Source organism: Protopterus annectens, chromosome 1.part0, assembly GCF_019279795.1.
Source record: "Protopterus annectens isolate FY-2018-M chromosome 1.part0, PAN1.0, whole genome shotgun sequence".
NCBI classification, from domain to species: domain Eukaryota; kingdom Metazoa; phylum Chordata; order Ceratodontiformes; family Protopteridae; genus Protopterus; species Protopterus annectens.
Window position 1 is genome coordinate 1,708,364,872 of NC_056725.1, and position 14,021 is coordinate 1,708,378,892.

At 42.9% G+C, this 14,021-nt stretch overlaps 1 protein-coding gene across 1 annotated transcript in view; it reads left to right on the forward strand.

Annotated features, from left to right (window-relative positions):
* The window catches only part of CCHR1.PART0H21orf91 (chromosome chr1.part0 C21orf91 homolog), a 593,157-nt gene extending 581,948 nt beyond the window's left edge, over positions 1-11,209 (forward strand). Inside the window, exon 5 of the mRNA XM_044068793.1 lies at positions 4,775-11,209. Within this exon, the coding sequence (XP_043924728.1) occupies positions 4,775-4,965 (191 nt within the window). The 3' untranslated portion in view covers positions 4,966-11,209. The remainder of the gene's footprint in view (positions 1-4,774) is intronic.
* The last annotated feature ends 2,812 nt before the right edge of the window (positions 11,210-14,021 follow it).

The following is a 14,021-nucleotide window of genomic DNA, read 5'->3' on the forward strand; positions in this document are numbered from 1 at the left end:
CTTCCCTTTGGCTTATCTACTGCACCCAGGGTATTCACAAAGTGTCTAGCTCCAGCCATTGCATTTTGCAGGCAGAGAAATATTCAAATTTACCCATACTTGGTCGATTGTCTTATTCAGGCAGAAAGCCAGGACTTGCTATTACAACACCTGGCATTCCTAAAGAAACTTCTAACCTCACTGGGGTACACCATCAACGAAAAGAAATCTCACCTAGTACCCTGCCAACAGATTGTACTCCTGGGAGCAAGCTTGAACGCAGCTTCCCAGATGGCATTCCTCACTCCGGAGAAACAAGTTTATTTGATAACCTACTTCAAACTATTGGCCACAAATCCCTAGCTATCTGCAAGGAAAATACTGCAAGCCCAGGGGTTCATGGCCTCTTGCATTCTACTAATTCCATATGCAAGACTGCATATGAGGAAACTCCAATGTTATCTAAAAAGCCTATGGTGTCAACATTCTCAGGACCTGGAAACAATGTTTTCTGTCATTCCTTGTATGAAGAAGGAGTTCCTTTGGTGGGCAAAAACCTGCTACCACAACAAGGGACTCCCTTTCACTCTACCCCCTGCCACTCAAACCCTAACAACAGACTCATCAGACTATGCATGACAGGCTCACATGGTAGGGCAGTGCATTCAGGGCAAATGGAACCCGAGACAGATGCACCTGCATATCAATCAAAAAGAAATGTTAGCTGTACAGAATGCTCTGACAGCCTTCAAAGACCGTATTCTTCCAGGACAACTATTGGTAAAGACAGGCAACACCACAGTTATGTGGTACATAAACAAGCAGGGGGGAACCCACTCGTACCCTCTTTGCAAACTAGCCATGACTCTGTGGTGCACAGCCTTGAGCTACCAAGCACACCTACAAGCTCAATTCCTGCCAGGCAAACGACTTAAGCAGAAATCTCATGGACCCACAGGAATGGAAACTAGAACCCAAAATATTCAACCTGTTGAGGAGCAATGGGGGGACTCCAGAGGTAGACCTATTTGCCTCCCCACAGAACTACCAATTGAACCAATTCTGCACAAGAACTTCCCACAGTCAAGCTTGGAAAGTGGATGCCCTGTCCTTTACTTGGGAAAGCCGCTCTGTTTATGCCTTTCCCCCTTTGCCTCTCCTCTCGACGGTTATACTAAAGATCAAACAGGACAAGCCAAGGACAATACTGATTGCACCAGACTGGCCATGCCAGCACTGGTACCCCCTCTTGCGCAGTATGACATTGCTGCAACCATGGCACCTGCCTCAGACCCCTTCCCTGCTGTCCCAGCAGGCGAGGCAGATTCTGCACCCTCAGCTTGAAACCCCGAACCTTACAGCCTGGCTAATTCCTTGAGCTCTCCTCTAGCATTCCTCCGTAAGTAGGTGCTGGATGTCATTCTGGAGGCAAGGAGGCCTGGTACTAGAAAATCCTATGCTGAAAAGTGGGAAAGAAACTGTTCCTGGAGCCAGGCTCAGGGGTTGGGCACAACGGTGCAAAGCTTACCTCATATTCTACAGTACTTAACAGAAATGTTCCACAAGGACCTATCCTTCTCATCAATTAAAATTCATGCCTCTGCCATTTCAGCACATTATGATACTGAGCCACCCCTCTTTTTTCACCCCTTGCTAAAATAATTCCTTAGAGGGGCCAAAAATTTAAGACCCCCCCAGGAGACCTCTCACTCCAGCCTGGGACCTTAACTTTGTATTGGAAAAGCTCACCCCCCCCCCCCCTTTGAGCTAGCTGCAACAGCAGAGTTGAAATTCCTTAACTGGAAAACAGCCTTCCTTCAAGACATCGCTTCAGCAAGAAGAGTGTTTGAATTACAGGCCCTCATGGCAGTGGAGCCCTTCATTATCTTCCATGCGGACAGGGTTTCCCTCAGGACTAATCTTTTCTTTATGCCCAAGGTGGTGTCTAGTGTGGCCCTAAATCAGTCCATTCATTTGCCTACTTTTTTCCCTAATCCACAAAACAAAGGGGAACGTATCGTGCACAGACAACTTCGATTTTATTTGGACAGGACTAACCCTCTCAGAAAATCTGAACAGCTGCTAGTTGGCTTTGTTGCAGTGGCAGAGGGGAAGGCCATTTCAAAGCAAACCATTTCCAAATGGATAGCCCATTGCATTCATTTCTGCTACAAGCACCATGGAAAACCTTCCCCACAGGGGATAAGATCACATTCCACCAGGGCTGCATCTACCTCTGCGGCTTTTCTCAGAGGGGTCCCTACCAGAGACATCCTAGAAGCTGCTACCTGGAGCTCTGTACATACCTTCACCAAGCATTACCACATGCCTATCTTTTCTAAATCCAGAGCTGGATTTGCCGATGCAGTCTTGCAGGGCTTAATAGCTGGCCCTAATGCTCTTTAACTTCCTCCTCCCTTCGTTAGCTTTGGGAATCAACCCAAATGTGATGACTGCAAAAGTGAAAAACTAAGAACATAGTACAGTTATGTAGATGTGTGTTAGTGTAGATGTTAGTGTATTCACTGTTGCAGTCCTGGTTACCCTCCCTCCAGCCCCCTGACTTCTCTTGGCTTTACCTTTCCTTCTTGTTTGGTATATTTATTTTTTCTGGTGTATTTGCTCTTTGATGGGGGTGTACCATAACATATAATTGCTTCCTATTGTGGGGGCACCAGACAGCTGGGGCAAGAAAAACTGATGTAATGGCGTCGGCTGCATGTTTTATATCCCTGACGACCTGACGTCATGGAAGAAGAGACAGCATCTGACGCAGAAATCCGAAGACTCTGGTATTCAGGCCGGCTGAGGGGCTACTTGCAGGCAGATAACCCAAATGTGATGACTGCAACAGTGAATACACTCAAACTACTACATTTATGGAAGTGTACACAACTGTACTTTTTGAGTACTAAATATTAAAGATTACGTTTTTTAAATGATTTTGTCATTCTGTTTTTTACTGGACAGTGAAGTTTTTTGTGTAGTGGCTTTAATAATTGATTGTGAACTGTTGAATTTCAGAAAAATGAGATGACCAGCATTTAATGTCACCTGCATTTTATATGCTGTTATGGGTAGCTCATTAATAAACAAGTACCATAGGGCCAGATATGGACACTGTGGTATTTGAAGGTGGTAGTTTATTGGCATAGTATCATTAGGTAGTTGACCTGGGCCTGTGGTCTTTTGTTAAAATTAGTGTCCGATAATCTGATTACAGGTAACACATGATGTGTTGAATCAGTTAAACATTTTAGGACCATGAGCAGGGCCTCCTTCAGTTGTCTTTTTTCTGTGTTAGTAAGGGTTATGCCATTAATTTTGTGTAAAGTAGTTAGTGTTGTATTCTTTTGAGAAGCCTTGATGAGCCTGACAAGGAGATATAAATTTATTTGTGTACTCCATGGCTTTGATTACATACAATTTTCAGCATCGTTGTCAGTACTAATCTGGATTTAAGATGATAATTCTCTATTGTTAGTCTAAATCGTTTGGTAGCGGGGGATTAATTGTCGTTTTCCAGGTACTGGGCACAGTTCTTACTAAGGGCAAATTGGAGCATGTCTGTGATTGCATTGCCAATATAAAGATAAGCTAGAAAATCTGGGTGCACTTCTTCTTCAGTACTTCTTTGTTTGGCTAAGAATGTTTTGACATATGACATGGAAATGATTTTGACGTGGAACATGGTGCACTAGCTGTTTTCAGGACAGCTTGTTGCAGTAGTCCTTTTGTGCCTGTACATTTATATAAACGTTTGTCTGGAAATTCTTCAACTTGAAACAGGCTTATACTAGCTAATTTCTGGAAGGGTAGGTGCATTGGTTCTTTTGTGTCTGTATTTTTATCTGACAGTTTTAGTATTTCTTTGTTGTTATTGAGATGGACATGATTTTGAAGTGGAATGAGGATTTAGTCCAGTTTAGGTCATTTTGCATGTTTGGCAAGGATAAAGTTATAGTTAAGATGGAATGTGTTTTTATGGAAGCATAATTATGAAAACATTTTAAGCAATGCAGCTACTTCACTGGGCTAGTGATAACACTTTGATTCCATTAGAGTGGCAGTCAGAGCTTATTTAACTTGTCCTTATAGAATGCGGATTTCTTTCTAGGGTAGTTTTGGATTGCAGTATATAACAGTTTGCTTGTTTTAAAGATCAGTTAGTTGCCTTTGCCACTTTAACAACATTGTCTTTTTAGTGTCATGGTAGCTCTGAAAAGTAAAATGGCTTTTCCATTGCTTCCATGGTTTGCTCTGTGGATTCACAGCCATCTAAGAGTACTAATTCTCTAGTTGTTTTTTTTTTGTTTTGTTTTTTTTTTGAGGAATAATTTCTCTAGGATTTATGGCAGAACTGCTGTTGTGTTGTTAATAGCAGCTGTACTGTGTGCAATGTTTGTCAGTGTTCCAGTCAGTGTTGCTAAGATTTAATACATAGTTCAGATGTGAGCTATGTCACTTGGCATCTACTTTGAAATTTGTAATAAATTACTTGTAAACAATGCAGCATTCAAGTTTTATTGTCTGCTGTCAGCTTTTAGTTTAAAAGTAATCTTTCGTGATACATGGTATTTATACATCAGGCATCATGCTTATCTTCTTTACATTGTCTTTGTATCCTGGAAGTATTTGAGTTAATGATTCTGGATTATTCTATATTATTCTGTTCTGTCCCACTGGTTGTATATTTGGATGGTAATGATTTATCCTGTCACACTACTGGTTCATGTGATGCAGAGATACAGTTGTTTTGTAGCACTAAATTTCTGTTGTACTTCTCTCTCCCCAGAGGTCTTTGAGAATCTAACTCATGAGCTACAGAAGAAAGACTCCATGGCATCTGAACTACATGTCCGGCACATTGCCATTGAACAGCTGTTTAAGAACTGCTCAAAGTTGCCATGGCTACAGATAGGACGTGCAGGAGTGAAACCGAGTGTCCCTGTCAACAATGGAAACCAACCGCAGCTTAAGCCCTGAATACTCAGGTTGTAGTTGCACATATTGCAATATGCCAGAAACATTTAGGTCCTGTGTGGATTGCTACTCCAAGAGCGTTGCTGTAGGCCTGGATATTTAAGTGCTTTCCATTAGTCAAAAAAGAAACTTGGGAGTGTTGAAGCACAAGTGACCATATGGAAATGTGTTCAGGTATTCTATGGTCATTTGCCCGAGTGCATGCAGATGTGGTCACAGCCAGGCTTGCACATTTGAGCTATTGACTCCATCTCTTTCTGAGACTGCACTACTAGAAAAGTTAAAGTACTTTCCTACAAGAGCTTGCCATGTCAGTACACCAAATAAAACTGCTAAATGCTTTGTGAAAGCCTGCCATGACTGATAAGCAGTAGGTTTTGTCAGCATTTGCTTTTCATCTCTCTGTGTCACCCTCTGAGATGTACATACAGTACCACGTATTCTTTCAAAACCTGCCATATCAGTGCCCAGTTGACAGATAAACTGCATTTCTTGTCAGTGTCTGGTATGTCGGTAAATAAATGTTTAGCTTAATTCCCACAGAGTGGTCCTATGTCACAGGAGGAAAAACAGTATTGATGGAACATGTTTTTCTATTTATTATGAGCAATATTTTTTACTGGACTTTTTTGATACTGGAGTAAAAAAGATAACTTATTTTGGATACATTTTCCCCAGACACTGTTTTTAATTGGTGCAGATTTTCTATCTGTTCATTTTTTGAGATGTTGCAGTCTGTACTGGACATCTGTCACTGTGCTGTTTGTTGTTAAAAGATTTGAAATTGCTTCTTTTGCATGTTTTGTATTTTTTTTTTCTTTAAAACTGTAATTTTTGAGTTGTGTTCTGTTCATGTGCAACAGTGAAGATGCATGACATGTACAGGTATGTATGTTGAGTAGATATGGGGTTGTTTTCAAAAATGTATTTTCTCGCTGAACAGTTGTCTGTATTTGCAGATATATTTTTCCCTCTCCTCACTGATAATGTTGCTCTGTTTTACTACAGTTATTGTCAGAAATGATATAATGTGTATAGATTTTGCTTATTTTGAATTGTAGACTTGACACAGTGGAACAGTGCTGTTACATACAGAAAATGTCAGCTGGTCTGGCCCAAAAAAAATGGAAATTAAGGGCCGTAAATGTCTTACCAAATATCCGTTTGAGAATAAGCAGAGGTTAGCAGAGTAAGAGCTAGGAGTAGGTAAATTTCTGTGGTGTCCTGACCAGATGTCCCTTAGTTGGTATGCATATCACATGAGGTCTTTCTTGAAACTAGACCATGCTTAGTGGGACTTCCCCGTTCATAGAAGTAAGTAATAATGCACAGTCTAAGAGGGCTGTCCTGTCCCAGAATGTAGTGACCAAGGTCCTTGTGATATTGCAGACAATGATTGAGCATTTTAAAGAGCAGTGCATTGACAGGTTCTTCGGATATAGAACTGTGCACATACATATCATTAGTCAGATGATAATGTTGTTTGTGTGGCATTTCTAAAGGCTTGTAGCTCCACCTAGGCTCTCCATTGGTTTTGTAGTGTGGAGTCCACAAGAGGAACACACTTCATATGTAACGTCACATTAGAAGCAGTCTGTGAAAGCTATAGTATCTTCAGGTCTTTGGGAGACGAATGTGCAGGGCATTACTAGCTGGAACAGTTGAATGTGCAATAAAAAGAAGCATTGCCAACTTGCATACAATAGGGAAGAAAGGTAATTTAGGATTGTTAACATCTAATATAAGGGACCTTCCTTGATGGGTCAGTGTTTGGTTCTTTCTCTTCACCACTTGCATATTGGCATTTTTTTTGTATGAGGTTTCAGTGATTAGGGTGCACCCACCCACCAGTGTCACACTCCTGACTTCTTAAGGACACCTAGCCCCTGGGACTGCCAGTTGTTTTCTGCCATTCAGTTTGATTCACAGTCTTGACCCATGAATGAATATTTCCTGTATCTGATGGCTGAAAGTAAATCTATGCAGTGTCCCTATAGCCATCAGATTATGTAACCTGCACTGGCATTGCTGTTATTTGCAATGGGGAAAAGCATGAAGTAGAACACTGCTGTGAGTCCCATTACTTCCACTCTGCAAACATCTGAGGGACAAGCATCTGGCACATTGTGATGCCAGGGGGATAGTGGTGACTGGGAAGCCTCTCAGCAGGAATTGGTTGATAGTGTTCTGATAGTCCCTGGGTCTGTGAAAGACATCTGTCACAAGCATAGAAGTTTAGTGGAGAGGCCTCAGTGCAACTTTCCAGGAAGTAATTCTGTTGACATGGCCTTCCAAACCATATGGATGCTGAGCTCACCCTTGACTAGGGAGGTTTGAAGCCTGTGACATTCTTAATTTGTTGGATGATGAGACACAGAGGTGTGTCACTTCCTCCCAGCCTGGGGGATGCCCAAGGCTCATCTGCTTTATAGCAGAGAATGGTTTTAGACTTTCTTTTTCTTTAGGTTGGGTTACTCGAGTTCGAGGATTCCCTTCCTAGTGTCTCAGACACAGCATTGGCCTAGGTGGAGAAAGTCTTTTGTGTCTTTCTATGCCAGGGTTTTACAATCCAGTTAGATGTATGATGTCTGGAAAGAACTTGCAGGCTAGGTGTGGCTGCAAAACATTAAAGAGTAAAACTTAATGGCAGCATTGATCCCTGTGCAGGTATCTATTGCCCACATGCTACCTTGTGTGGGTGTGCTTCCTAGTTGTCAGATCCCCGCTACCTGACTACTGATGCACACTTACTCTTATGTAAAGCATTGTATGAGCTTATTTCTGCTGTAGTTGCGGGTGGTCATTCTCTTCCACGTGGGCTTCCCTTAAGAGTCTGAGGACTACAGTTCAGTGTCTCCGAGATGTGCAAGAACAATTATTTCTCTCCACTTACAGCTCCCTTTCAAATTACCTGTTTTTTTTTGAGAGCCCTCCAGTCTTATGTGGCCATCTGGCCCCTATATAGTCCCCCCCCCCCAGAAGCACCGGAACAGTTGTCAAGGGCAGAAGGCTGAAGAGCCCTTGACCATTTTACCCTCTGTGCCAGTCATACCATTATTGCAAATTGGATTTGCCAAAATTCAGCATTTGTGATCCCTACGAATGGCCAGCTTCCCTAAGTGAGAGCTGATGGTAGAAGTAGTGGAGTGTCTATATTTCAGCTTTCACAGTCTGTTACTAATGTAGTCTGCTGTAATTTTGATTGTGCCTGTACAGTGGCCATGGACACAGGCTCATGTGTCTGCCTGCACAGGATGGTGTGGCCAGGAGCGGCCTTAGGTCAACTGGTGCCCTAGGCATAAGGGCTCCATCGCGCCCCCCTCACACCACCTGGTGCCCCCATCCTGGTCTACCTGCACCAAATAAATACTGGAAAAGCGCCCCTGCTAGAGTGGCGCCCTAGGCAGCCACCTAGTTGGCCTATGCCTAAGGCCGGCTATGGGTGTGGCTGAGGCGGTCTTCCTTTAACTAAGCACAAAGGAACAACCTTCTGCAAATACCCATTTCATAGCAGAAGTTCTGTTTCTAATGACTTCTTTAAACATAATAGATGACCTCCTGAAGTGGAAGCCATCACTATTGTAGAGGAGCCTTTTGATTTTGCTGGACCTCATGTTGTTGTTCTTCATCTAAGCCTAACCAACCCCAAAAGAAGAGGAAATCTTTACAGAATGGAGAAGATACTGAACAACACATGCTCTCGCCCCTGCTGTTGCCAGCCAAACCATTCAAGATAATTCTTTTGCTGGGCCACCACAACAGTTCTGACTATATAGTCAGAGAGTACCCACTGGGGTACAGTTCTGCGAGTTTACCATGGCTTGGAGAATTATTAACAAGGTTAATAGTTTTTAGATGCTGAGCTACAGAAAGGAGCACAGATTGTACTGCCACCTTATCCCTGTTTTAGAGGGAATGGAGAGATTCCATCCAATACAGTACATCAGCAGCTTTGACCAGCACATTTGCTGCCTCCACTTCTGCATGGTGACTCTGCAAGAGGTCATGCCTATGTGCTGCTACAGGGTGACTGGGTAATATCACTTGACATGATGGATGTCTTTTGGTTCATCAGTTTTGAAACCCAAACAGAAAATTCATTTTGTTCAGGGTAAGCATCACATCTGGAATAGTGTGTTGACATTTGGGTTTTCTTCAGCACGCTGGGTGTTTGCCAAGGTGTTGACCATGGTGACCAAAGCCTAGCAGGAGAAGAATCTCTATATGTTCTCCTACCTGGATAACTACTGGTAGCGACAGCAAAGGACTTCTTGGAAGACTCGCTGAATTAAGTGCTGCCATGTTTATAGCTGTTAGAGGCAAGCATAAATTTGAAGAGGTCCTGTCTGACCTCATTTCAAATGTTTGCCTTTATATAGGTACTGAGCTGGGCATTGTTCTCTTCTGGTAGTTTCTTTCTGTGATGAAGATCTAGGAAGTTATGACCTTGGAAGCTTGCATGAACTTGCCACACAGGATCCAGCTTGGCACCCAGTTGTGGCTTGTTATTTTGATGTCCACTGTGATCTTAAGTTTGACATTTTCTGCATCTGAGGATATGGGCTTTACAATGGATTTTAGTGCATCAGTGTCAGGAGTTGTGGAGTCACTTGTGGCAGTACCATGGTGCCAGGCTGTGGAGTAGTGCAAGATCTCTGCAAATGTCTGTTGGGCCTCCAGTTTCTGCAGCTGAATATGCTGAAGTTCCTCGTGATGGCTGCTTTGCTAGCAGGGTGGGAAAGGCTGTAGTCCCCTTGGAGAGAAGGTTCCACAGCAACATGTTGGAACTAAATTGTCTTATTTCCTCTCAAAATATAGGGGGGTGCATGACACAGTTTGTTATTCAAAGTTAGCTTAACAACCAGTCCATCATGTGGTATACAAACAAAGAAGAAGGCATGGTATCTTCGTCTCCTGTGCAGAGAAGTGGGGAAAGTCTTGTACCATGGACATATATATTGCTTTCAGTAATCCACATCTTAGGAAAAGCAAACATGATGGTGGACTTTTGACCCAGTCTCCCCTTTCCTTAAGTTATGGATTGCCTAGATTAGGACTTCTAGAAGGGGCCATGCTATTTATCAATATGTTTGCCACTTAGGAGAATGCAATCCTCCCTCTTATGATCAATGTAGCAAAGGCAGGGAGGAGATTGCTGTGGGCATGTTCTCCATCCCATGGTAAGGGAGGTACCTGTATGTGTCCCTCCCCTCCCTAATCCCACACCCATTTGCAAAATTCATAGAATAAAGACCACAGCTGTAGTGGTCATAGAGGGATGTAGTTTCAAGCTATCTGGTCTCTTGCTATACACAGAACTTTCCTAAAAGTAGCAAAGATGTCCCCCTAGTTATCCATTTGACTCCATGTCAGAGCTTGTTTTTATGTACCCTGATTCCACTCAGCCTTTTGGTTAAGTTTTCAATGTTAAGAAACTTGCTACCAGACGGTCTGCCAAGTGGAAGTAAATCTGCATTTGGATAGGGCAGTACCTATTTGGTCAGCTTAGATGTCATATTGACATATCTTAAGCAGTGGTATGAAATGAGTCTTAGTTGTTCCACAGTCATACGTGTATCAGCTATTTTTGTCCTTCATGAACTTGTAGGAGAGCAGGATTGTGGCCCAGCATTACTTAGCAATGCAGTTCCTTAGATTGCTCCATTCTTCCTGCCTCTGAAAAATCCTTCCTAATCATAAGATTTAAACTTGACAGGATTGCCTTTTTCTCCACTTAGACTTGCTGGTTTTGTGGCTTTGAAATCTGTTTCTTGAAAAAGACTTTGTGGTGTCCATATATGAATCTCAGAGCTGCAGACTGTCATGTGTCCCAACATGTCTTTGTTCTGTCTGCTTCTGGGTTATTTGTATGCAAAATATAAGAGTTAAAATAGGAAAGTTAGGATAGTCTGATTCTCACAGATAAATAACTTAGTAAGTAGGTATGAACCTATGTATATGAAACCTTATTTGTTTTTTCCCCAAGGCATGGGTTTTCGTCAAGACTAATCTGTTTCTTTCCAAGACTTTTTTAGTTGTCCCTGGAACCAGTCCATTTCTGTCCCGGTTTTCTTTATTGAAGTGGAAACCAGAGAAGAAGGATGCCTTCATAAAATGGATGTGGACAGCCATCTCACATTATACCTGAACTAGGTACATGAGTTGAGAAAGACTGATCCATTGTTTGTTCCCTATGCTCAGTAAGAAAAGGAATGTTCTTCATGTTTCACTGTTGCAGTCATTACATTTGGGTAATCTGCTGGCAGGTTTCCCTCAGTAGGCCTGATTAACAAAGTCTTGGGTCCTACGTCGGTTGCTGTCCCTTCTTCCATGACGTCAGGTCATCAGGGGTATAAAACATGCAGCCGACGTCATTAACATCAGTCTTTCTTGCCGTGTGGTGCCCGAAGCAGAAGCAGTTTACAAGTGCCAGTCGACCGACCCCTGAAATTTTCGAGTTTCAGAACCGAAGTCTTCAACTTAAAGCTAAGTACCCCGTTGGGGAAACTTTTTCTTGCTCCTTACTGATGTCAGTAAAAGTTGTTAATTGCATTACTTGTGGAAAGCAAATACCTCATAAAGATTTCCATTTGTAACGTATTCCTTGCCTATGCCCTGACCACAACATACCTTGCTGTCGGTTTTGTGCTTTATTTAATAAGGGCACTATCCGTCGTCAGCACATTTTGGCCTCTAAATATTTTGGCTCTCTGTTTAATTATCCAGAAATGACTTTGGTTAGCCACCCGACTACCGGAATTCTGAAAAAACACAAAGAAAAAGACAGAGACAGGCCGTCAAGGTCCAAAACTGCAGACAACGCTTTTCCTAAGCCAGTCGCCAGTTCGCCGGTACTCAGTGAGGTGTTTTCGCAGCCCCTGATACCCACTAATTCTGGCTCACAGGCCTCTAATGAGACCCATTCGGAGTCCGGTATGCCGCGAGATGCCTCACCTATGGAACCCACGGATGTCTCTACCTTGGATGGGTCCGGAGCCACTGTGCAGGCACGGGCTTCTGATGGGGTGTATTCAGGCCTGCAGATTTGCATATTAAACCGACTCCACCTTCTATACTAAGGCCTAAATCTCGATGTATGTCTAAACAACCAATGCCCAGGCCACATGTTCAGGCCCCTATACCTAAAAAACAAATGATCAAAATGGCTGAAGATCGTATTTCTCTAATCAGGGGTAGTCAACCCCCCCCCCCCCCAAGAGGCATAGGCCTGAGCTTGACTATGAATCTTCTGACCAGAAGTCTGTTTCTTCTGATTCTTCTAATGACCTGTATTTGTCCATACCTACTTATGAGGATTCTGATGAAGAGGATTCCATTCCCTCTGCATCCCCCCTGAGGACTTTTCTTTCGGGGAAACTTTACATACCTTAAGGGAGCATTTCCACTGGGAAAGTCAGGAATTTTCTGAATCTAAAAAGAGGCTTAGGGACTTCCTTCTTCTACCTCAGCATAGGCCTTTGGCTGTACCTCCTATATTAGACTTTGTTGATGATGTGTTTTTGGAATCCAATTTGGCCCCTGATTCCCTGCCTCCGGCTGCTAGTAAACCTGACAGATAGTACAGGGTTCCTGGGTCCCACAAGTTCCTTTTCAAAAATCCTGTGGCGGATCCAGAAACCATTTCTCAGAGGCCCAAGGGCATTTAAGGCTTCTACTGCTAAAAATCCTACCCCTTCTGATAGAGACTCCAGGGCGCTGGATAGATGGGGTAAAAAGGTTCATACTTCTGCAACCTTGGCAATCAGGGCTTTAAACTGCCAATTTCATATGTTAAAATATCAACAGCATATTATTGGACTGCTTAAACAGTAAATTATGTTGATTTCTGACTGTGTGGAAAGTAAAGATTTGCAGGATTTATTACATTCTGCTGAACAAGTTGGAAGTCATACTTTGCAATGTGGTTTTGATTCTTTAGAGGCCTCTTGCAGGGCTGCTGTTGCTGGGTGTGTGCTTAGAAGGCATGCTTGGCTTAAGGAGTAATCTCTGCCTGATCATGTTAAAACAAAATTGTTGGATGCTCCATTAAATCAGGACCGCCTGTTTGGCAATAAGGCTGAAGAAGTTCTAAAAAAGATGGAAGATAAAGCAAAATCTATGCCAACTGTAAAAGATTTCTTACAAGTGCAACCTCCAAGATTTAGTAGGCACTGGCCTACTAAGAATTGGTCCTTTCCAGCTCCTTCCAGATCCTCTCAAGCCAAACCCAGATACACCAAAAGCACCAGGTTTCAGTCCCAGGGGACTCTCAAAACTAAGCAATGGGAGGCCTTCACTTCCAAATCTGGAAATAACAAGACACCCCCCCCCATGGTAAACAGTCTCAATGACTTTCCTGTAAAATTACCAAGCACTTACCTTTTAGCCGCCCCTTTGGGGGGAAAAATTGCTCTTCATGCAACAAACTGGGAACTCATAACCCAGGACAAATGGGTTTTAAATATAGTGTCCCAAGGATACAGATTTCATTTCCACATGTTGCCAACACCAACCGGCTGACCAGACCTGCCCCCAAAGCAGTGGGCAGAGGCTCAAAAACTATTACTTTCCCTCTTAAACATGGGGGCTATTCAACTGGTACCAGAAGAGGAAAAGGGACAAGGTTTCTATTCCAGGCTTTTCCTGGCACCCAAAAAAGACAAATCATGCAGTCCAATTCTGGACCTGTCCACTCTAAACACCTTTCTGGACATTCCAAAATTCAAGATGCTGACTCTTTAACAGTTACTTCCTATGCTAGGCAAAGATGCCTGGTTGGCAACTCTAGATTTAAAAGAAGCTAACCTGCATATCCCAATCAGGGAATCTTGCAGAAGATACCTACGCTTCATAGCAGGCCACTTTCATTATCAGTTGTCTGCACTGCCCTTTGGCTTGTCTACTGCACCCAGGGTATTCACAAAGTGCCTGGCTCCAGTAATTGCATTTTGCAGGCAAAGAAATATACAAATATATCCTTACCTGGATGATTGTCTAATTTGGGCAGAAAACCAGGCCATACTTCTAAACCATCTGGCGTTTGTAAAAAGGTTTCTAAC